General features: G+C 48.4%; 1 protein-coding gene across 3 annotated transcripts in view; it reads left to right on the forward strand.

Moving 5' to 3' along the window:
* Nucleotides 1-22528, forward strand: part of RGS9 (regulator of G protein signaling 9) — an 89193-nt gene extending 66665 nt beyond the window's left edge. For 2 of the 3 annotated variants that reach the window (XM_003913311.3, XM_009191040.2), the window contains exons 15-19: nucleotides 219-357; nucleotides 3938-4023; nucleotides 6496-6613; nucleotides 19803-20287; nucleotides 22115-22528. In XM_003913311.3, coding sequence (XP_003913360.1) covers nucleotides 219-357; nucleotides 3938-4023; nucleotides 6496-6613; nucleotides 19803-20287; nucleotides 22115-22247 — 961 coding nt within the window. In that variant the 3' untranslated portion in view covers nucleotides 22248-22528. The remainder of the gene's footprint in view (nucleotides 1-218; nucleotides 358-3937; nucleotides 4024-6495; nucleotides 6614-19802; nucleotides 20288-22114) is intronic. The other variant, XM_009191041.4, reaches the window with a different exon arrangement.
* Nucleotides 22529-22866: the final 338 nt, after the last annotated feature.

The raw sequence follows: 22866 nt of genomic DNA on the forward strand, positions 1-22866 counted from the left end.
AATATTCGCATTCCCAATACTGGATGTTTCTTGCTTCGAGGAAAAATTGCTTGACAGCCTCTTCAAAAGTTCACGCTGTTTAGTATCTCCTAAAAAAAACTGCCACCCTCACCTCGGGGAACCTGAGTCGTGTCAGTCCTTCCCTTCCGAGCAGCTGTGAGCTTTTCATGAACCGACTTGGTTTAGTTACTTTTACTAACATCTCCCTCCCACTCCAGGCTGTTCCTGGCCCCAGGGGCGAGGCGCTGGATCAACATAGACGGCAAGACCATGGACATCACAGTGAAGGGGCTGAAGCACCCCCACCGTTACGTGCTGGACGCCGCACAAACCCATATTTACATGCTCATGAAGAAGGTAGGTGGATCTGTGCTGAGGATACGGGGTCCAGATAGGCCTTCCATCCCTAGGTACCTGGAAAATTCTTTTTTTTTTTTTTTTTGAGATGGAGTCTTGCTCTGTCGCCTGGGCTGGAGTGCAGTGGCCTGATCTCAGCTCACTGCAAGCTCCACCTCCCAGGTTTTCGCCATTCTCCTGCCTCAGCCTCCCGTGTAGCTGGGACTACAGGTGCCCGCCACTTCGCCCAGCTAGTTTTTTGTATTTTTTAGTAGAGGCGGGGTTTCACCGTGTTAGCCAGGATGGTCTTGATCTCCTGACCTCGTGATCTGCCCGTCTCGGCCTCCCAAAGTGCTGGGATTACAGGCTTGAGCCACTGCACCCGGCCTTGGAAAATTCTTTAGATATAGGAAAAAGGGAGATGATATGTGGACAGCGCTTTGCCAGTTGTAGGATGCAGCTCGGCTTGGGGGCTCATGTCTGTAATCCCAGCACTGTGGGAAGCTGAGGTGGGAGGATTGCTTGAGCCCAGAAGTTTGAGACCAGCCTGGGCAACACAGTGAGATCCTGTCTCTATATATATTAAAAAAAAAAAAAAAAAAAAAAAGAGAGAGAGAAAAAAAAAAAACCCCAGAATTGTCAGCCATCTCTTCCCCCTGTCTATTGGAGTGGACTTGCCTTGAGCCCCTCACTCATGGGCCTAGAGGGACTCCTGTAGAAGCTGTGTGCATCTTTACGGGCCCCACTCTGCAGTAGTACGCAGGTAGGAGTGATGGCATTAGTAATGCTAGCATTATGATAACAGCCTTCATTCATTGAGAGCTTATAAGGTGCAGTTACTGTGCAAAACACAGAACTTTATGCTCAAAGACAACCCACAAGTTAGGCTTTGCTGCTCCAGAATCTAGTGGCTTGGTCAAGGTCTCACCAGAGATGGGGCTGGGATTCATAGCCAGGTCTGCCTGGGTTTCAAGGCCGAGCTCTTAGTTTCTGCTGTAGAGTGATGGCAATTCTCACCACCCTGGCCCTAAGCAAATATTACACATAGAGGCATAGTGTCTAGAAGAGACAAATTTGTGTGTGTGTGGTTGTAGTAAGACCCTGTGAGAATCCAGATAGCCCACTGGATTATTAACAAAGTGTGAATGTGGTGGGCATTAAAAAAAAAAAATACATGAAGGGGACCTAAGAGAAAAATCAATCATTTTCTTAAGAAACTAGAATCGGAGGCTCAGAGTTAGCCTATATGAGATAGGTTGATTATGATATTGATTCTGTACTATTGGTGCCATCCTTGACAGAGACTTATCTGATATGGGTGCTATCAACTATCTTATTATGGCAATGATTTCTTTATATGAGCAAAGTATTATATGATATAGGCCACATGATGTAGGTTATAGTGTGATATAGGCTATTTGATATAGGTTATGTGATATAGGTTATATGAAATAGATTATGTGATATAGGTTATGTGATATTGGTTATGTGATATAGGTTATATGATACAGGCTATGTGATATAGACCATCTGATATAGGTTATATGAGATAGATTATATGATGTAGGTTATATGATATAGGTTATATGATACAGCTTATATGAGATAGATTATGTCATACAGATTATATGATATAGGTTATGTGATATAGGCTGTTTGATATAGGTTATGTGATATAGGTTATATGAGATAGATTATATGATGTAGGTTACATGATATAGATTAGGTTATATAGATTATATGAGGTTATAATGTGATGTAGGCTATCTGATATAGGTTATGTGATATAGGCTATATGAGATAGATTATATTATATAGGTTATATGATGTGGGTTATATGCTATAGATTATAATGTGATGTAGGCTATCTGATATAGGTTATGTGATATAGGTTATATGAGATACATTATATGATATAGATTATGTGAATATAGTTATATGAAATAGATTATGTGATATAGGTTATATGATATTGCTACCAAGGCAGATTGGCCATTTTCATCCTTTTTTGAATCAGTGGGGTGTCTCTGTGTTTTTGTTACTAGAAGATTCACAGCAGGGTTTCTTTATTAATAATCCTCTTTAATGTATTTTAAAACGTTTTGGTTCCTAAAAATGTAGCTTTCGGCTGGGCGCGGCACTTTGGGAGGCTGAGGCAGGCAGATCACGAGGTCAGGAGTTCGAGACCAGCCTGGCCAACATGGTGAAACCCTGTCTCTACTAAAAATACAAAAATTATCTGGGCACGGTGGTGGGCGCCTATAATCCTGCTATTTGGGAGACTGGGGCAGGAGAATCGTTTGAACCCGGGAGGTGGAGGTTGCAGTGAGCTGAGATCTTGCCACTGCACTGCAGCCTGGGTGAAAGAGCGAAACTCTGTCTCAAAAAAAAAAAAAAAAAAAGTAGTTTTCATACAGCCTTTTAGGGGCTGCCCAGGGAGGCCAGCTACTAGCCAGAATGGAGCAGTCAGGTAACTTCAGGAAAGAATGGCATATATGCCCACTGGACTCTCTATATGCCATTACAGCCATGTCCTATGGCGATACACTCACCCTATCCCGGTGGCTCCATGATCCCTATTCCTAGACTCTATTCTAGTTTTACTGCTCCCACTTAGTCTTTAGAATAGTGCCATTTCAATAACTTTTAAAAATATCTCAATCCCTGGTTTGTTGCAGTGGGCTTTGTCCCGTATTGGGTATGACTAGAGTTTTCTGCTGGCTTAAAAGTGACAAGCATTCATGAAGCTTCTCTGAAATTGCCCAGGGTCCCAGTAAACATCCCCATAATTGGACTCTTAAGTGTTGGTTGTTTTTGGTTTTGCTTTGGTATTCTCTTGCCTTTACACCCAAAACACAGGGCAGATAGGGATGTCAGTGGCTTAGTAGTGGGCTCCATACTCCTGGCTGCTCATCTTCCTTGGAAGAAAGTCTTGGAGAGGAGAGGTCGGGTGTCCTCTTGTCTCATGCTGGCTTCACTGAACCACGCCAAGGTGGATCTTCGTGGGTAGGGTTACAGACTGTAGTTCTCAAACTTAAAGGTACAGCAGGATTACCTGGAGACTGTTCAGGTAGTTGTTAATTGTTAATTGTTTAGGTATCCTCATGTGAGCAAATGATGACAGACTATGTCTCAGTACGTGACCAGCTGTCTCACTTGTTTGGCATGTAGCATGCAGCATATGAGAATCGGTGAAACAAATTAAGCAGTTCTGGGTCTAGTGTACTTTTAACTGTAGCAGCTTTTATGCAACTGGGTACATTTACAACATAGGCTGAATCACAGACAACGTTGATAGGATCTGAAGCTGTGAGTTATAAAACATGAGACTGTTCAGGCTCAGGGTGACTCTCCCAGAGTTTCTCATCAGGAGGGCTGGGGCAGGCCTGAGAAGTTCCCAGGTGAAATTGATGCTTCTAGGGGGGACCACACTTGAGAACCACTGCTCTCAACACCTCCCCGAACACCTTTCACCCAAGGAGACAAATTCTCATAACTTCTCCGTTCTACTGCCAAGGGAGGCTTGAAAATGGCAAGGGTATTGGTTTGATTTGACCCTTTTTTCCTCTCATAATTACTGTTGTTTTCTTGTTCCCACTAGGATTCTTATGCTCGCTATTTAAAATCTCCGATCTATAAGGAAATGCTGGCCAAAGCTATTGAACCTCAGGAAACCACCAAGAAAAGGCAAGTGGAATTATCTGTAATTGCTGGCTGCCTGCTGTTTAGTTTACAGAGAAGTGAGGGTCTCTTTCAGCCAAATAGCTATTATGGAGATATTTGCTTGATGAAAATATTGGGGATTGGGAAGTATTGCTCAGGGAATGAGTGCCTCATTTGCTTCATAATGCCCTGAAATCACTCTAGCAAGATTTCCTTAGTAATTACCACCAGTGAGTTTTGTTTCCTGAATGCTGGCTTGAAAGAGTTTGGATAATCAGACCAATAATTACCCTTATCACAAATGGAAGCATCTCCTTGGTTTTTAAACTGCTCCATGTTACCTTCAGACTGATGCATGGGAATTAATTAAGCTGCATCCTGGTATTTAAATTGTTCTAAGACCTCAGAGAGAATACCAGACTGCACCCCAAGAGAAAATGCTCACCGGAGGGGAAACGGACAGTAACGGGCCAGGTATTCCTGCTGCCTCCGGGGACCGTGTTTTAGAAGTCCATTAACTCGTTCATTCTCACTTTTCTTATTGGAGATGTGGATCATCTGATCTGGTAGAGCCCCTGGGACAATGGACGAAATAATGTTCTGAGGGGCAGATTGAACTCTTTTTGGGGGTAGTTCAATCTGCAAGGATTGAAGATTCAAAATAGTAATCGAATGGCAGCTTGAACAAAACTGTAAGGCTTTGGAAGAGGTTTTTCCATTGGCAATCATGTGTCCTGTCCCCGCCCCCCATAGTGACTGTTCCCCTGTTTGCCAGGTCAACCCTCACTGGGCTCCTTTCCAGCATCTTCCATCAATTCAAAAGGGGGATGGCTGGACCAGAGCCTTTATCAAAAGAGAGAAACAAAACAAAACAAAACAAAACAAAACAACCCAACTTGGTTTCATTCTTGAGGATAATGGCCCTGTTACGAAAAGGAGAGAAAGAAAGTCTTTGTGGTGCTATTCTTCTGGGTTTACCAAGTAAGGAAGGGAGTTCAGTGTCCCTGGGGACTTAAAAGCTTCTACTTTAAGCCAGAAGAAAGGCCCGTAATAGCTCCAGAAGTTCTGCCAGAAAGTAATGAGGGGAAAGAAGAGGAGTCTCATACCTCTCTCTCCAGATATTTTAGAAGTTGGGGCAGATGTGAGAATTCTCACTATTGTGAGTGAGAATTACATGTGGATGCATTCGTAAAGTGTGAAGCCTGGTCTGTGTCCATGCCAGGACTGCAGTGGGTATGAATTTTGTTCCATGATCCCAGGTATAAGACAATGTATTCAAACTTAATTTTTCCATGACAAGTTGCACCTAGTTCCAAGCCTTCCCCTTGGCAGGGCTGGTGAGAGATCCAATGTCAGTATCAGGCTTTATGTCCTGGTAGGGGAGCCCTTCTTCTCCCTAAGATAGATGTAAGAGTTCAAGGGGCTTATGTAGTCTAGAAATCTGGAGTAGGTTGCAGGTCTTTGTCTATCATTGCCGCTGAAGTGCTGGGCTCCAAGCTTGCGTGGGCCCTCAAAGACAGGTGGCTCCGCTGCTCACTGTCCGTTATATCACTTGGATACTTCGAACTTTGTCCTGACTCCTAAGGCCATGGCAGGGAGAGTTTGGTTCCAGGAATCCATGCTTGGCTTTGAAGAAGGTTCTGGCACATGTCAAGATATTGTACCTGAGCAGGGTACCACCAGCCCACCAGCCCTCTTTAGGCCTCATCCCTCTTTCTCTGTTCATTGGGGCCTAGCTATCTTGGATAGTCCAGCTCTTTCCTTCCTTCCCAGAACCATAGCTTTTGGAAACAAATGCTCCAGCCAGGCACAGTGACTCACGCTTGTAATCCCAGCACTTTGGGAAGCTGAGGCGGATGGATCAGTTGAGGTCAGGAGTTTGAGACCAGCCTGGCCAATGTGGTGAAATCCTGTCTCTACTAAAAATACAAAAATTAGCCGGTGTGGTGGCACATGCCTGTAGTCCCAGCTACTTGGGAGTCTGAAGCATGAGAATGGCTTGAACCTGGGAGATGGAGGTTGCAGTGAGCTGAAGTCATGCCACTGCACTCCAGCCTGGGTGATAGAGTGAGACTCTGTCCCCTGTGCCCACCCCGCTACCCCGACCCCCCAAAAAGAAAAGGAAACAAATAAATGCTCCAACTATCTCCAGTACCCAAACCTTCATTACTCACTTCTTTCATGAAGATGTTACAAGAAGTTAAGAAAACAAATTGGTTTCTAAATCTTGTAGAAGTTCAATGCAACTTTGCCAACCAAAGGGTCTTCCTTGTGCCTGACCTAAAATCTAATGGCAGTTGGTACTCCCTCTGGTCTTATCCTCCAAGTGGGGTGAATGGAGGCAAGGTTGGACCCCACTGGAGGTTCACTGGGAAAAGGAGAGAACAAAATCTAGATTTTGGACCTTCCAGCCCCAGCTCCCTCCAAGTGTGAGAGTGTCAGTGTTGGGCAAGCTGTGTCATTTTCCTCCAACCACCAATCTGTCCTTCCTTCCAGCTCCACCCTCCCTTTTATGCGGCGTCACCTGCGATCCAGCCCAAGCCCTGTCATCCTGAGGCAGCTGGAAGAGGAAGCCAAGGCCCGAGAAGCAGCCAACACCGTGGACATCACCCAGGTCATGAGCAAGCTGGACCGGAGGAGCCAACTCCAAAAAGAGGGGCCTCCTAAATAAATCTGTGATTCCTGGGGGTGGGGGCATGCACGTGGGAGAGGCAAATGAAGAAGGGTAGGGTGAGAGTCTAGAAGGTTCCATTCCCCATTTATGGAGGTCATCAGGTTCATCCCATACTCCTCTAACTTTCTTCATGGGGGACTTCCTAATACCACAGCAACCAGAGCTTGTTCTCCCAAGCCCACTCATCAGGGGACAGGGCGGGCGAAGATGGTGGGTGGGAGAGGGGATCACCTGACTCAATTGCTGTGTGGCTGCCTAGTATACCTTAGGGAGTTCTTAGGGGAACCGAGAACTCTCACAGTGAGAGCCAGGGGGAAAAAGCTCTCTCAGTGAGAGCCACAGGGAAACGGGGTACACAAAGCTCTCTCTCAGTGACAGCTTTGCTTTGGAAAATTAAAGAGAAGGCCTCTCCCCACCCCCAAGGCCTAGTGTTTTTCAGGGAGATTTGTTTAAAATAGCTTTATGAAGCTCCTCATCCTATCTCTCTAATTTAGACTACTGTTTCCAAATGAGTCTGAGATCCCGCCAAGGGGCTAGTTGCAGGGAAGTACTTTCTCTGAACTCCCTTGCTTTGCCTGCCTGGAAAGGCCCTGCTGAGACATTTCTCCTGTGGAGTTTGTTCTTAGTCATAATTACTGGAGGGTTGACCGGCTCTCTTCTTCCCATCTCCCCATCCGCTTGTCCATGCTGGGGAAACAAGTGGCTTTCGGGAATGAAGGACTCCAATGGCCCTCTGAGGAGCATCTTTTTGGCTAAAGAACAAAGGCATTGATGTCTTCATTCATGGGAAGAGGATGGTAGACATCAAGATGAGTGAGGATCAAAGATGATACTATCTAGGACATTTTCTAGATGTCGATGCTTCCCTGTTCTGTAGGTGTAGACGAGGTCAGCCCTGTAGTCAGGACTGGGGGAGAGGATAGTTCTAACTGACCTTGGGAGATTTAGAAGGTCATTCTCGAAGTTAAGCTCACTCCTTACACTTGTGCAAGAATGCAACAGACATAGAACACAGAGGTGAGCAACACACCAGCCTGACCAAGTAGGAATACTCACTCATTCAGCACATCTATTGAGCACCTACTACGTGCAAACATTGGTGAATGAAACAGACATGGTTCTCTCTCATGGAGCTTCTGGTCTAGGAGTGAGACACAATAATTAAACAAACTATTAGGTAGCTATTGCTGTGTGACCATCAACCAGAAAAATAGAGCAACATACAGCAAGTGTTTATTGTTCATACATGTGGGGTCATCTGTGTGGCTCTGTGGATCTTGGCTGGGTTCACTCATCTGTCTGGGGGTGTCGTAGTGGCCTAGGCTGAGCTGAGTGTGATTAGTTTTCTCTGCTTCATGTACCTCTCATCTCCCAGCAGTCTCGCCTAGGCAGAATCCCATGCTGAGGACTGAATTGCAAGGGAGCAAGTAGAAACACACAAGGCTTCACATAGTCTCTTCTACTTTATTTTATTGGCCAAAGCAAGTCATAAAGCCAGCCTAGATTCAAGGGACAAGGGAATAGACTATACCTCTTTAGTGAGAAAAATTTCAAAGCCTCATGGCGAAAGATGGATGACATTTCAAAGTCTCACCGCAAAAGACAGGGAAAGGTGAAGAATGAGGGCCATTGTTGTAATTAACAACACAAATGCCTGCCCAAGGGATTATAAAGGAAATTAATGTGGTACTGGGATAGGGAAGATGGGATGTGTGTAGACTATGCCCCTGCCAGGTGGTGACAGAGAAGCAGGGAATGAGAAAGAGTTGGCCGTAAGAGCACGTGGGCCAGGCAAGCAGAATGTTCTGGGGAGAGGGGGCTGTGTGGGCAAAGGCTCAGAGCCGGGAAGTGGCTCCAAGTGAACCGAAAGGCCAGGTGAGTGAAGCCTGCTGGGTGAGGCAGAAATGGTGCAAGACGAGTTTACAGAGTGGGCAGGGGCCAGATCGTTGATGACCTTCAAGGCTGTTCGAAGGAGTCTGTGGTCACCGGTTTCACGTTAGCAAAATGGTTCTAGCCCAGAAGAGGGGCGCTTATGCTTTCCATTTGCACTGGTTGCAGACCAGTTTCCATGCTGAAAGCGCACGGAGGGATATGCTTTGCTCATCTCTCTTCTGGAGAATCTTGGAGTCTTCCCACTCTGGAAGGTACCCCAAGTAGAAATCTAAACCATTGTAAACTGGGTGACACAAGCGGAGGGACTGTGTTTATCTCATTCATTAATTGGAGCCTGATTCCTGACACCCAGCGGGTTCTGCACCAACATGAATGACATGAGTGGATGAATGAATGAATGAATGAATGACATGAGTGGATGAATGAATGAATGAATGAATGAAAAGAGCTCTGGATTTGGAGAAAGCCTCCTGGTTCCTGCTCCTGGCTCTCGCACTAGTCATATAGCCTTAGACAAGTCACTTAACCTCTCTACGTCCTTATTTGTGAAATGAGGGATCGGGACCAGCTCTAAACTTCTCAAAGCAGACTTTGTGAATTCTGACTGGGAACCCGGGCTGGGGCATCCAGTTTACTTGAAGATTTGGAATGGGACGAAAATTAGGTAATTTCAAAAAGTTTCACGTTAAAATAATCGTGAATATATTATGAAGTAGAATGCAAAATGTACATGAATTTTTAAAGATACAATTTGAGACATCAAAGGCATTTTGTGCTTGGCTGTGGCAGGCTCAGGCTCTGCCCTCCTACTTCTGGGGGAACGTGTTTTCGGGCTCTCCTGCTGTGTGGCCTACTTTTATGGGAATGTTTGAGAAGCATGAAACCAGAGAATATTTGCTGGTCCTTTTGGTCACTCCATATGATCTGAGATGACATACCCAGCAGCGTGGTAGTGAGGGTGGTGGTGAGGGCGTCACAGGCATTGTGGCTTCTACAGGGCACAGACCGTGTCTTGTTCATCTTTGACTCAGGTATCCCCTGTCTCACTCACCACAGGTTTGTGCTCCAGTCTCTCTCATTCTCCCACAGGCTACTGTGTGCTCTGTGTCAGGCTCCCATGGGGACTCTTTGTGTATTGATGGAAGCCTGCTCAAGTTGAGACACACAGGATCTCATAATCTAATGAGAGACACAGCATGTAAACAAAGCAGATGAGCATTCTTTATTAAATGAATGAGGACGTGAGTGTCTCAACACTGTCTGTCTAGAGGAAGGAATATGAATGGCTTCATGGCTAAATGGCAGCATTTATGCTTCATAGATGTATTCTATTTATTTATTTTTTTGTTTGTTTGAGACCGGTTCTTGCTCTGTTGCCCAGGCTGGAGTGCAGTGGTGCAATCATGGCTCACTGCAGCCTTGACCTCCCAGGCTCTAGCAATTCTCCCATCTCAGCTTCCCATGTAGCTGGGACTACAGGTGTGTGCCACTAGGCTTGGCTAATTTTTTGTATTTTTTGTACAGATGGGGTTTTGCCATGTTGACCGGGCTGGTCTTGATTTCCTGGGCTCAAGTGATGCGCCCACCTCAGCCTCCCAAAGTGCTGGGATTACAGGCATGAACCACTGCACCTGCCCCATAGATATATTTTAAGGACCTTTTTTGTGTAAGAATCTGTGGTGGGTGCTATGGTGGATACAAAAATGAACAAAATGGTCTCTGCCCTCAAGGGGCTGACAAGATGCATGGATGCAAATGGCTGTAGCCAGAAGCAGGACGCAGTCGAGACCCGATGATGATCAAGGATGATGATTGTTGATTGAGAGAGACCACACGCCGGAGGAACCCAGAGGTGGGAGAGAATTGTTTGGCTGCGGGATGATGATAAGGTTTTTGGAGGAGGCATGCTTGAGATGGGTCTCAAAGGAGAGTAGGGTGTCATCAGATAGCGACTGGGGAGTGGGCACTGCAGGGCGTGTGGGCAGAGGCCAGGCAGGGCTACTGCTGGCCTCTAGGGAGCTTACCGGGTCAGGCAAAGGTGCTCCCTCCAAGCAGGTGTCCTTATAACACTTGGCCGAATTTCAGTCCCACCTTGCCCCTCAGCCAGGTGCCCCTGAGCAGCACACAGCTTGCATAACCATTTGGTGGCCCTGAGCACAGGGTCCAGGAAGCAAAGCTGGGAGGGTGCTGGGTTGAAGATGTGTCGTGGAAGGCTGGCACGTGGACTCTTTACTGCAGTCTCATAAGTGTCATTCCCCACCCACCCCTGGCTGGTTTAGATGCCCCTTCTCTGGCTCTCCTTCCTTTCTCCTCACGCCTCTGTCTGTGAATGCTGCACCATATTGAAACAATTGTTTATGTGTCTTTTTCTCTCACTGGATTGTAAAACTCCTTAAAAAGGAGAGACAGTGTCTTGTGGGGTTTTGTGTCCTCAGGGCTAGACACAGCATGGGCTTACAGTTGGTATGCCAGATGTTTGAAGAGCTTCAGCACACTGGAAATCAGGAGCTGAGGAGTGAAGATGAATTAAGAAGTGGTTGCTCTGGTCTCCATCAAGAGGAAGGTGTGGATTAGGAGGGTGGTGATGGGTTCAGAGGAAAGAGGAGAGATGCTGGAGGCAGGTGGATAGGACCTGATTGAAATGGGGTGATGTGGGGGAAGAAATTAAAGAAGACCCAGAGATTTTGATCCTCCTAAGATAAGGGTGATGTTAAGAAAGGTATTGATTATGAAAGAGGACTGGATTTTGTGTTAGCAGTTGGGGAGGGACCAGGGAGGTTTGGAGTCCCAGATGAAAATATATACACTATTCATGTAATAAACATTTACAGAGTTTTTTCTTCCTTCCTTCCTTTTCTTTGAGACAGAGTCTCAGGCTGGAGTGCAGTGGCACCATCCTGGCTGACTACAACTCAGCCTCCCAAGTTCAAGTCATTCCCCTGCCTCAGCCTCCCCAGTAGCTGGGATTATAGGTGCCCACCGCCACACCCGGCTAATTTTTGTATTTTCAGTAGAGACAGGGTTTCACCATGTTGGCCAGGCTGGTCTCGAACACCTGACCTCAAGTGATCCGCTGGCCTCGGCCTCCCAAAGTGCTGGGATTACAGGTGTGAGCCACTGCGCCTGGCCGTGGAGCTCTTATGTACCAGACACTGGGAGCCTGCAAAGCCCCTCAAGGAGTTCCAGACTAGGAAAGAGATAGACAACACTGTACAACTCACTGACACAGAGGATATCAGGACTCCTAGCGGAGCAAGCAGAACAGGAGGGGAATGTCAAGGAGGAAGTGATTGATCCTATCTGGAGGCATCGGGGAAACTGGACCTCAAAGATTGAGTAGAATTTTCCAAGTGGAAGGCAGAGAGCTGTGGTTAATTATAGTTCCCCCTTCTTCCAGAAGGGATTTGAGGCAGCTTAGAATACTATAATACCATATGATGGAATGTCTAAAATGATAGATTGAAAACCAGTTTTAAAAAGTAGTTTGTACACAGTGAACCTTGGATGGCTGGGTTATCAAAACTGAATGTTACTTTTTTTTTTTTTGGCATGAAATTTTGCTCTGAAATTCCTGACAACAACCAAGCAAACAGAGAGACAGATTGGTTTTAGAATTTTACTGTGTCGGGCCAGGCGCGGTGGCTCACGCCTGTAATCCCATCACTTTGGGAGGCCAAGGTGGGTGGGTCACGAAGTCAGGAGATCGAGGCCATCCTGGCTAACACAGTGAAACCCTGTCTCTACTAAAAATACAAAAATTAGCCAGGCGTGGTGGCGGGCGCCTGTAGTCCCAGCTACTCAGGCGGCTGAGACAGGAGAATTGCTTGAACCCGGGAGGCGGAAGTTGCAGTGAGCCAAGATCGCACCACTGCACTCCAGCCTGGGCGACAATTTTACTGTGTCATGAAATCAAGCATTCAAGTCCTTCTTTACCTGGATCCTCCCCGTACTCCTAAGTCCCAACACGAAGTTGAAAATGTGCTTCTGGAGAGAGAGATTTCTAATCCGTTCCTGTTCTAGGCATAACAGATGCAGAACTGAGTAAGATCATCAAGTCTTATTTCATGAAGTTTGCATTTTAGCTGGGGTGTGGGGACAGGCAGTAGATCATACATAAGTGCTCTAAAGGAAAGCAAAGTAGGTTCGAGTAACTCTGAATTAAGGAAGGGGAGTAATTTTAGATGGGTTTCTTGACCCAGAAGTGACTGTTGAAGATGTGATAGCGGGTGGAACCTGAGGGCCAGAGAGTGGATGGAGAGAGAAAAGAAGGGTAAGAGGGAAGCTTGGATGAGGCCACATTTTAAAGGTGTAAGAGGAGAGAGAAGAGTTAAGAACGGAGTGGCAGAGCTGTTAGGATGCCTCCCTGAGAAGATGTGTGGGGGATATGGGTGGGTGGCCAGCAACGTTGAGCAGAGACAGTTAGTGCCCACTGGATAGTCCCTGGGCACACTTTCACTTCCCAGCGCCCTGCAGTTAGCTGGGGCCATGTGTCTAGTTGTGGCCAATAGACATGGGCTCTGCTGAGGTGGATCAGAGCCTAGGGCTCCACCTCCATCTCATCCCCTGCTGTGGACCTGGGATTCTACATCATCTTCTGCACAGCACAGATGCAGGAGTCCCTTTTGGGCCACGCAGGACTTTATGTGAACAAAAAACCAGACTTTTATTACAAGAAGTCACGGAGAGATTGGAGTTGCTGTAGCATAGCCCATCCTGTCCTGCCGAATCAAGAAGTTGAGCATGTCGAGGACCAGCAGAGCCTACTGGATTTAGCAGTTAGGAAATCATTGGGGATTTCGAGTGGGTGATTTCAGCAGAATAGTGAGGGAAGAAGTCACTTTTATGGGAATAAAGGAGAAGATGTTGGAAGTAAGGAGAGTGGGCTGTGTGTGTAGATTACCATTTCAAGAAGTCTGGGAGGAAAGCGAGAGGTATGGTGGTAACTTAGATGATGGAGGGTTGAGAGGAGGCATTTTCAAAGGACAGCATGAGGTGGGGGTGTTTACACAATGAGGGGATGATCCTGGGGAGGTGGGGAGGTAAAATAAAGAATAATTGATAAGAGAAAGTCTGGAAAAAACTGGAGGGAAAAAAAAAGTCCAGATTGGTCTTGGAGAGGAATAGTTTACTCTCTGATGTTGCAACTCAGAGAGATTTGGAAGTGGAAGGGAAGGAAGCTGAAGGCTAAGTTAAGGTAAGATCAATTTTAATGATTAAGGAACATTTGAGGCATTTGCTGAGAGTATTGCAGAAGGAGGGCAGTGTGGCCACAGAAGCAAGGCCATGTGACTGCAGGAGAAGTGCTTGACAATCACTGCAAGGCAGTGATGATGGATGTTGAACCAAACAGTTGAGTAGAAAGTTGTCAAGCTATGAGAGGGAAGAAGTGTCTCATCTCCTTATATGGAACTTTCTGTGTGTTTGAAGGTGGCAGAGAGAAAGATGTACATTCCGTGATACTCCTTGGTCAGCCAAGCAGCCATTCAGGAAACCTTTGGAATTTCCAGCAGCTTTGTCAATGGGAAATGCTATGGGATGGCCATGGGAAGGAGGGAGGGGTTGTCTTCCAGTAATCACTGACTGCTTTCCACGCAGAACTTTAAGAAAACTGCTTGCTATCAGCTTCCAGTCAGAACAGCACTTGTAAAGGGTTGATCCTTAAACATCACTGAGTGAACACATCTCTGTCTTGTGGTTCCAGGAATTTTAATCCTTGAAGCTAGATGGTATGAGAACAGTTTTTTTTCTGAAGCCAGGCTTGAATGGGTAGGAGAAGGAATGTGGACTTTGGGGTTAGGCAGACATAGTTTTGATATTTTAGCTGGGTGACTTTGACCTTCAATCTGCCCTCTTCTTTCACTCTCTTTCTTGCTCACTGTCTTGCTTCTTGTAATCTGCCAAGGCTGGGATCCAGAGTTCTAGCTTCTGTGAATATAGGGGTCAGGCTCTGATACCAGTTTTCCTCTATCTGTTATGAACACTCAACATTCAACAGAGACATTCAGCACCTGTTACGTGCCCAGCATCCTGCTAGGTGCTGGGGATCACCAGTGAGCAAGAGAGACACCCTTGGGGCATTTGCTGTTCAACAGAAAAGACAATTAAACCAAATGGTGTGATATTATAAGGAAGCCACCTAATGTTTTGGGAGTGGTTGGCAAGGACTGCTAGCCTGATGAGGGCGGTGGAGACTTGGGAAGATCAGCAGAAGCTAAAGCAGAGGGGCTGTGGGCAGGGCAATTCACTGGTGATCAGGACCAACGGCCAACCAGGACCGTCCATCCTGTAAAGCTCTATGCAGCTCCTAGGGACTCAGGGCTGTGTGCATTTGTGTGACTTCACCATGATCTCAACTCCAGGTATCAGCTCTTTTCCACTCTTACACCTGCCTCTCCCCAACTTCAGTGTATGCCAGTGCTCTGCTCCCCAACCCTGGAGTCCACCAGGCAATTCTCATGTTTGGTAATGAAGGGACTGAAGATTCTGAGGGCTTGCAAGAGCATCTGTGGCTGCTGCTATTTTTCCAGCAGGTGGCAGCTTCTCTTGCTAACATTTAAACTATGTGTCCCACAGGGCCCATTGAAATTCCAAATAGCATAAAAAAAACATTTATTTGGACAATATTAATAATATATTTAAATCATTATGAAAATCTCTATTATGCCATGTCCTTAGACATATTTTAATTTCTTAATGTTATATTTTAAACAACTTAACAAAGTCCTGTAGTCTGGAGTTTCATGGCTGAAGTAAGGGTGATTGCTAACTGAGAAGGTCTTGTGCTAGACAGTGTCAAATGGGATGACCAGTATGGGGTCATGCCATGTGTTCACCCATGGCAGACTTTTCCCCATGGGGCTAACTTTGCACATTTGCTTGGGGATGGTGGGGAAGGGGAGAGTGGGAAGGCACTGGAAGAGGGGACTTTGCACACTGCATGCTGCACCTAAATGTGGCCCTCTGCTCACCTTCCTGCTCCCAGGAAGTGGGAGTTCAGGTGGCCCCAAGGTCTCCTTCAAATTCTCAACCACTTTCTAAGGATAGAAAATGAATTGCATCTCTGTGCACTACCTGCTTTGCCATTCATTAAAATGCCTATGATTGTGTTCTCCTATTTCATTTCATGCTCCTTTACTCCCTTCTCTTGGTTCTCTTGCACAATAAAACAGCAGCATGAAACAAAAGAATGCCAAGCTCTCCTTCACTGCGTCTCTGTGGTGTCACATTTCTTTGCCATGTGTCATGCATGCCACTGCTTTGCTGCCTCACACCAATGGTGGGTGGGGCATGGGCTGGAGGGGCTGGGTCTCCAAGCAGAGCCCCCGGTCTCCATGGAAGGGACCAAGGTAGGGAATTGTGGGAGCGGATGGAAAAGACATCTGCTTAGATTGTCCAGGACCAATAAGGCTAATGGTCATTTGCCCAGAAGAAAGGACCATCTCCTCACCTGTCCGTCATTCATCCCAGCAAAGAGAAGGTGCTAGGGGAGGAGTGGAGCCAGAGAAGGACAGAGAGAGGTAGGAGGGTGGGAGGAGGGCACAGAGTTGGGGGAGGGCATATGGAGAGGCTGGTCTGGTCACAAATTATGATTTTTGTCAAGTTGCATCATATCCATGAGCCTCAGTTGTCTTATCTGTATAGCGGGATGATAGAAGTTTATCACAAATTCTGAGGAAGTGGAATGGAGGTTAATTCTGTATCTCTCTTGACAAAGCCGAGTTCCTAGATTTGGTATTTTTCTATGGCAATATGAATCAGTAAGGAAGGCAAGACCCTTTGAGTCACACAGACCTGACCTCAGGTTCTCATTTAGTCACTGCTTTGGTTTTCTATTGCTGCATAGCAATGACCGCAAGCACCAGCCAGGTATGAGCTCAGTTTTCCAGGAGACATTTGGCTGATGTCTTGTTCAAGGGGCTGTAAGGAAATTCCATAAACTGGGGAACTTACCAGCAACAAACACTTCCCGTGGTTCTGAAGGTTGGGGTGTCCATGAAGGAGGCCCTGAGAGGTTCGGGGTCTGGTGGAGTCGCACTTTGTGGTTCATAGATGGTCTCTTTGCCGTGTCCTCCCATGGTGGAAGGGTCAAGCTAGTGCCCTGGGGCCTATTTCGTAAGGGTACTGATCCTCTTCACAAGGGCTCTGCCCTCATGACGAATCATTTCCCAGAGACCCCACTTCCTAACACCATCACCTGCAAGGGGAAGGACTTCAATATATACATTTTGTGGAGGACACAAATCTTAGACAGCACAGCTGGGCTCTCGGCTCAGGGTCTCACACTCAAGGTGTCAGCCAGGCTGACGGGGTTCTCATCTGGATGCTCCTGAGAGCTCACTTGGGTTGCTGGCAGGATTCAGTGCCTCGTTTAAGACTCAGGTCCCTGTCTTCTTGCTGGCCGTCAGCTGGGAGCTGCTCTCAGCAGCTGGGGGCCACCTGCCTTCCTTAACCAGCTCCCCCTCCATCTTCATCGCCAACCATGGAGATCTTCTTCACAACTGAATCCTTGCCAAGCTTCCAATCTCTCCGCCTTCTGCCTCTGGCCTCTAGACTCAGATGGAAAGGGCTCCTGTGACAGCTGGAGCTCACCCAGACACTCCCCCTTTTTAAAAGTCAGCTATGCCTTATCACACAGCCTGACTGGGAGTGACTGCCCCATCACATCTATGGTTCACGTGCACAATCAGGGACAGGGGTGGGAATCCTACATGCCACAGTCACTGTGATTCTACATGCCACAGTCACTGACTAGTCATGAGAGCTGGGAAATGGTAATGAACCCCTGTGGGCCTCAATGTTCTGTTCTCTAAAATGGGGTGGTTACAGATAAGCCAAGTACCTAGCAGGTAGTAGATACTTGACAGATCTAAGAGCCACACTTTTCCACCTAAGAATTGTCTCCCAAGCCCCTAATCAAGGCCCAGCTTTCCCTGCTGTGTATTCTCTGCAGAATGTGTCCTAAGTACAGTTGCACCTCCCTATAAAAGGGAAGGGGTTAGAAGCTTAGTGCAGAGTCCCTTAAGCTTACAGGGCAGAATAATCTCAGATGTCAGCTAGAAATGCTTTCCCTCAGTCGTTCCCCCCGATATTCTCCTTCAGTGGTGCTGTGGTGGGGCCAGGTTCTGCCTTTGTACCAAGCACCCTGAGTGATTTTGATGTGGCTGATCTGCAGACCACATGGAGGCATCCCGCCAGCGGTGACTGCGTCGACTCCAAGTCAGCCAGTTGGGTTTCAAAGTCTGACCCTGCTGTTCCCAGCGGGGTGTCCCTGCAGGGATGGTTGGACTTCTCTTAGTGCCCTCATCTGTAAAATGGGGACAATAACAGTTGCCTCACTGGGTGGCCCTGTGGAGTATGCAATAATCCACAATAGTGGATTTGCAATTGCAATTGCAGTAACTATTGCAAACGCAATCATTCATGATTATTGAGTAAAGTGCTCAGCTCGGGGCCTCACATTTGCTGTGTTCTCACTGTGAATTAATGTGATTGTTATTACTATAATAACGCCATGGCCCTGGGCCTGAGCCTGCCTCTGCTCTGCCGCCCTGTGGGATTCTGGGCAGTGAGGCAGAATGATGGGCTCTGAGCTGCTGTTTGGGAACAGAATCTTGTTTGAACTTCAGGGAGCTGGTGGGAGGGAATGAGACAAGCTGTCCATGCCCTCCCGGCCCTGCCCTCGGTGACCCTTGGCCTTTCTTTTCCCCCGAAAGCTGTTCTTGGGTGCGCCTGCCCTTCCCTGTTCAGGCTGGGACCTGCCCAGCAGGTGATCTGAAAGCCAGGCCACCCTCTGCAGCAGCCGCCTGCTCAAGGACAGGGGCTGCCTCCTTCAGTCCAGGGCAGTGCCCAGACCCTGGAGTCAGGCAGCTCTCACTGAGCAGGGCAACTATGTGGCTGTGCTGTGTGTTAGGCCATCTTTGCTCTGACTGTCCTGGAGCCCCTCACCTCCTTCTCCCAGGGCCAGAGCATCCACAGCTTGTTCATGCCGGACTTTTTTTTTTTTTTTTCCAGACTGAGTCTTGCTCTGTCACCCAGGCTGGAGTGCAGTGATGTGATCTCGGCTTACTGCAACCTATGCCTCCCGGGCTCCAAGTGATCCTCCTGCCTCAGCCTCCTGAGTAGCTGGGATTACAGGCACCCACCACCACATCCAGCTAATTTTTTAAAAAAGTTTTTGGTAGAGACAGGGTTTCTTCATGATGGCCAGGCTGGTCTTGAACTCCTGACCTCAGGTGATCCACCCGCCTCGGCCTCCCAAAGTGCTGCGATTACATGGGCGAGCCACCATACCGGGCCTCATGCCAGGCTTTGATGTGACTTGGGCCACAGCAGGCCTTTAGAAGGGAATCCAGCAAACCCAGGCCCATGGGCCAGTCTGTTCTGCCACGGGAAGAGGGGTGATAGCAGAGAAGCTCACTGAAAATTCTGATTTTAATTTCCTTTTGTCTGCTTTCAGGCAATTTTGGGCTGTAAATGCCAGATTTACTCCTCTTGCCCTATGCTCTAGGGGCTGGGGCCATGGTGGCCCAGGAAGGTTGAGATCCTTCCCCTTTCTCCACTGAACACCTCCTTGCCATGTATTCCTGTTTCCTTCTCCCTGGCCTGGCCTGGTTCCACATTCAACCTTTCTTCCTGGCCACCCCGGCTCTACCTGAGGGGAGGTCTGGGAAGGTGCTGGGCCTAGACCACCCCAAAAGGGTTGTCACTGTGGACACTGGGCAGGGCTCAGTGCATGGAGTGGCCTCAGGCCTGGAGCAGTCAAGAAGGCATGAGCTGGGACTTCTTCTGTCACCTCCACTTATCCGCTAAAAGTGTTTTAAATGCCTCCAGACCTAAGGTTGGGGCCCGAGGATGGAGAAGGCAGGGCATGGGCTGTGGCAGGTACTACGCGTTGCTCATTTGGGGACTGGAGTTGAGGGGTGATTGAGAGTGCAGCCTGGCCACACTCCAGCATCCTTGGCCTGGAAGAAGGTCAGTTCGTGTCCCGGGATGCAACTGCTTAGCCCTGGGACTGTGACCAGGGCTGGGCGACAGGCAGATCCCTGGACAGGAGGCCTCTGTGTGGCTGTGCCACTGTCATAGGTAGCTTTGGGCACCATTCCCAGCTCTCCAGAAGGCAGCCATATCAGGCCCGCACTCTCATCTCCGGAAGGGGACTAAGTTAGCAGAGGACAGCGCAGTTGCTGGCCAGGGCCATGCAACTCATCACTGACCTCTCTCCTTTCCTTCTCTACAGCCGGGCCAGCACATGGCTCCCAGCCCCCATCTGACTGTGTACACCGGGACCTGTGTGCCCCCGTCTCCTTCTAGCCCCTTCTCCTCCTCCTGCCGCTCCCCCAGGAAGCCTTTCGCCTCACCCAGCCGCTTCATTCGGCGACCCAGCACCACCATCTGCCCCTCACCCATCAGAGTGGCCTTGGAAACCTCATCAGGCTTGGAGCAGAAAGGGGAGTGCAGCGGGTCCATGGCCCCCCGTGGGCCCTCCGTCACTGAGAGCAGCGAGGCCTCCCTTGACACCTCCTGGCCTCGCAGCCGGCCCAGGGCGCCTCCTAAGGCCCGCATGGCTCTGTCCTTCAGCAGGTTTCTGAGACGAGGCTGTCTGGCCTCACCTGTCTTTGCCAGGCTCTCACCCAAGTGCCCTGCTGTGTCCCACGGGAGGGTGCAGCCCCTGGGGGACGTGGGCCAGCAGCTGCCACGACTGAAATCCAAGAGAGTAGCAAAGTAAGAACCAGAAGGGGACGTGCCATATGCATGGGTGGCTGTGGGTGTGCAGGCCTCTGCATGTGAACGTGCATGCTTTGGGCCAGGGACTGGGGTGGGGGAGAACAGGTACCCCAGGCAATCCACTCAGATCCCTTGGCCACTAGAAGGTCTTCAGAAACTCAGTTTTGTCCTCCATTCGCTTCCTGAGGAGGAGAAGGAACAGGTGTCCTTCTTTTTCATCTTCCAAATCTTTTCCATTTTTCCAAATCTTTTTTTCTCCTTATATATTCTTCCACTCACCTTATCCCCTCCCAAGACCGTCATTAGTCTAAGGAATCCACTGCATCTGTAGAGAGCAGGAAAGACTGATGGCAGCAGTGGGAGCTGCAGGTGATGGGATGCCCTGGGCATGCTTCCGGGTGCTCCAGCCCCCTCCCTCACCATAAGTGCCCTTGCCGTCCTTCCCCCCACCCTTTAGGAAACCTTCCCACCTTCCTCTCCATCCATTGGCACAGTCTCTTAGAGGGACTTTCAGGGAGCCTTGTCTGGCAGTCATTTCTGTGAAAATGAAAGTTCCTAGCCTTTGCCTGAGGGGTGGCCCCTCTAAACTTCATTTTGGGTGGTCTTGCAAGTCTGATCTCTGAGAATCCCAAGTTCCCTGAGACGGCCCAGGGGGTGCAGAACTAAGGCTCTGAGGAGTGCTCCATAATGCCTGGATCAGAGCAGAAAGAAAACTTGCAAGCGATGAAACACAGAGAATCAGCTCCTACTCTTACTGAGTTTTGGGGGAGACAGGGGCACCCCTGCACCAATCAACATGTGTTTGGCCCTGCCTGGGCTTGGAGAAGAAAGCGCCATGCAGAGGTCTTAGGTTGCCATGGATACCCAAGGAACGTGGCTTCTGTTGTGCGGTGTGCATGGGGACAGCCAGGCAGAGGTTGCTATCCCTCCTGCCTGTGTCGCTCAGGGGGAGAGGGAGGAGCAGGAGACTCTGGCTGCCTTAGGAGGGGAGTCAGAATCCGGTGTGAGTGTGTCTATTGATTTTTCCCACCTGGCCCTGCAGAGGGAATATTCCAGCTTTGGGGCCGCTGCTTTGCCTCATACATGGGCTTGGGACTTTTAAAAGGCTCTCTTCTCAAGGGCCACTACTACTACCTCAGAAGGCAGTTTTGTGTTTGGTTGTGTTTTTTTCTTTTTTTTTTGAGTTGGAGTTTTGCTCTGTTGCCCAAGCTGGAGTGCAGTGGTGCAATCTCGGCTCACTGCAGCCCTTCCGTCTCCCAGGTTCCAGCAATTCTCCTGCCTCAGCCTCCCAGGTAGCTGGAATCACAGGCACATGCCACCATGCCCAGCTAATTTTTTGTATTTTTAGTAGAGACGGGGTTTCACCATTTTGGCCAGGCTGCTCTCAAACTCCTGACCTCAGGGGATCCGCCTGCCTTGGCCTCTCTAAGTGCTAGGATTACAGGCATGAGCCACAGTCCCCAGCACACATGAAGGCAGTTTAAAGGGGTTGATGACTGAAGTCCTGGTATGCCCTACAGGGACCTCCTGAATCCTTCAAAACCATAAAGATTCAAGCACCTCAAAAATGAAAATAAAGCATCTTCAGAATTATCTTTCATTCGACATGAAAATATGACTCCCCAATAAAAAGATTCCACTGAGCCAATCACTACACACACAACCTTTGTAGTCAAATGCTCTACCCCTGAGCTATACCTGCTCCATCAGTGTTTGGCAAATGCACCTGGTATGTTCATCTTCAAAGACGTCAGGATAATTTGGGGATGTGCTGTCCCTCCTGCACCTGCCCCTACATTACTGACTTTCCTTTTGCACCTGAAGCTTTTTCCAGATCAAAATGGATGTGCCCACGGGGAGCGGGACCTGCTTGATGGACTCAGAGGACGCTGGAACAGGAGAGTCGGGTGACCGGGCCACAGAAAAGGAGGTCATCTGCCCCTGGGAGAGCCTGTGAGGGAAAGGCAGGCGGAGCTGGGGGCTCTGGACCAGGAAGATGCTCTGACAGATGCCATGGGATGGGCCACAGGACACACTCACTCGAGAACCAAAGTGCATTTGAGTGACATTTGAGGGTTGGGGAGACAAGATGGGGTAGATTGTGGCAAAGAATGCTCTGGCTGGTTACCAGGGGCCAACTCCTTCTCCTCCTGACCCTCCCTCCCTTGGGCAGAAGAAAGGCATGTAGACCAGAAGACTTTCCCTGCTGCCTTAAAAACAATAAAAGGTTAACTTTAAGTTTCTTGGAATGTTAGTGTGTGCCTGGTTTTGTTAGTAACTTATGAGCTATTATTTATGAGTTAAACTCACGTCTTCTTCAATCTTCTGGACAAAGGGACATTGAGTCACTTCCAAGAGCTCTCTCCTTGTCTAAATGGGTTTGTGCACAACGCTTTTTCTCATTAGCAGAGCTCCCCAGGGGGTGCCCCAGGGCATGGCATCTCACAGGAATGGAGAGAGGGCCGGGAGCAGGTACACTCCTAAAATGCCAGGTGTGTTGTCTCAGGTCCTCCAAGAAGCACACACCAAGGTGGGATTCCGTGGACAAGAGATTTGTTGGGGAAAACACCTGTGGT

The sequence above is a fragment of the Papio anubis genome, chromosome 17, assembly GCF_008728515.1.
Source record: "Papio anubis isolate 15944 chromosome 17, Panubis1.0, whole genome shotgun sequence".
In the NCBI taxonomy this organism is placed as follows: Eukaryota; Metazoa; Chordata; class Mammalia; order Primates; family Cercopithecidae; genus Papio; species Papio anubis.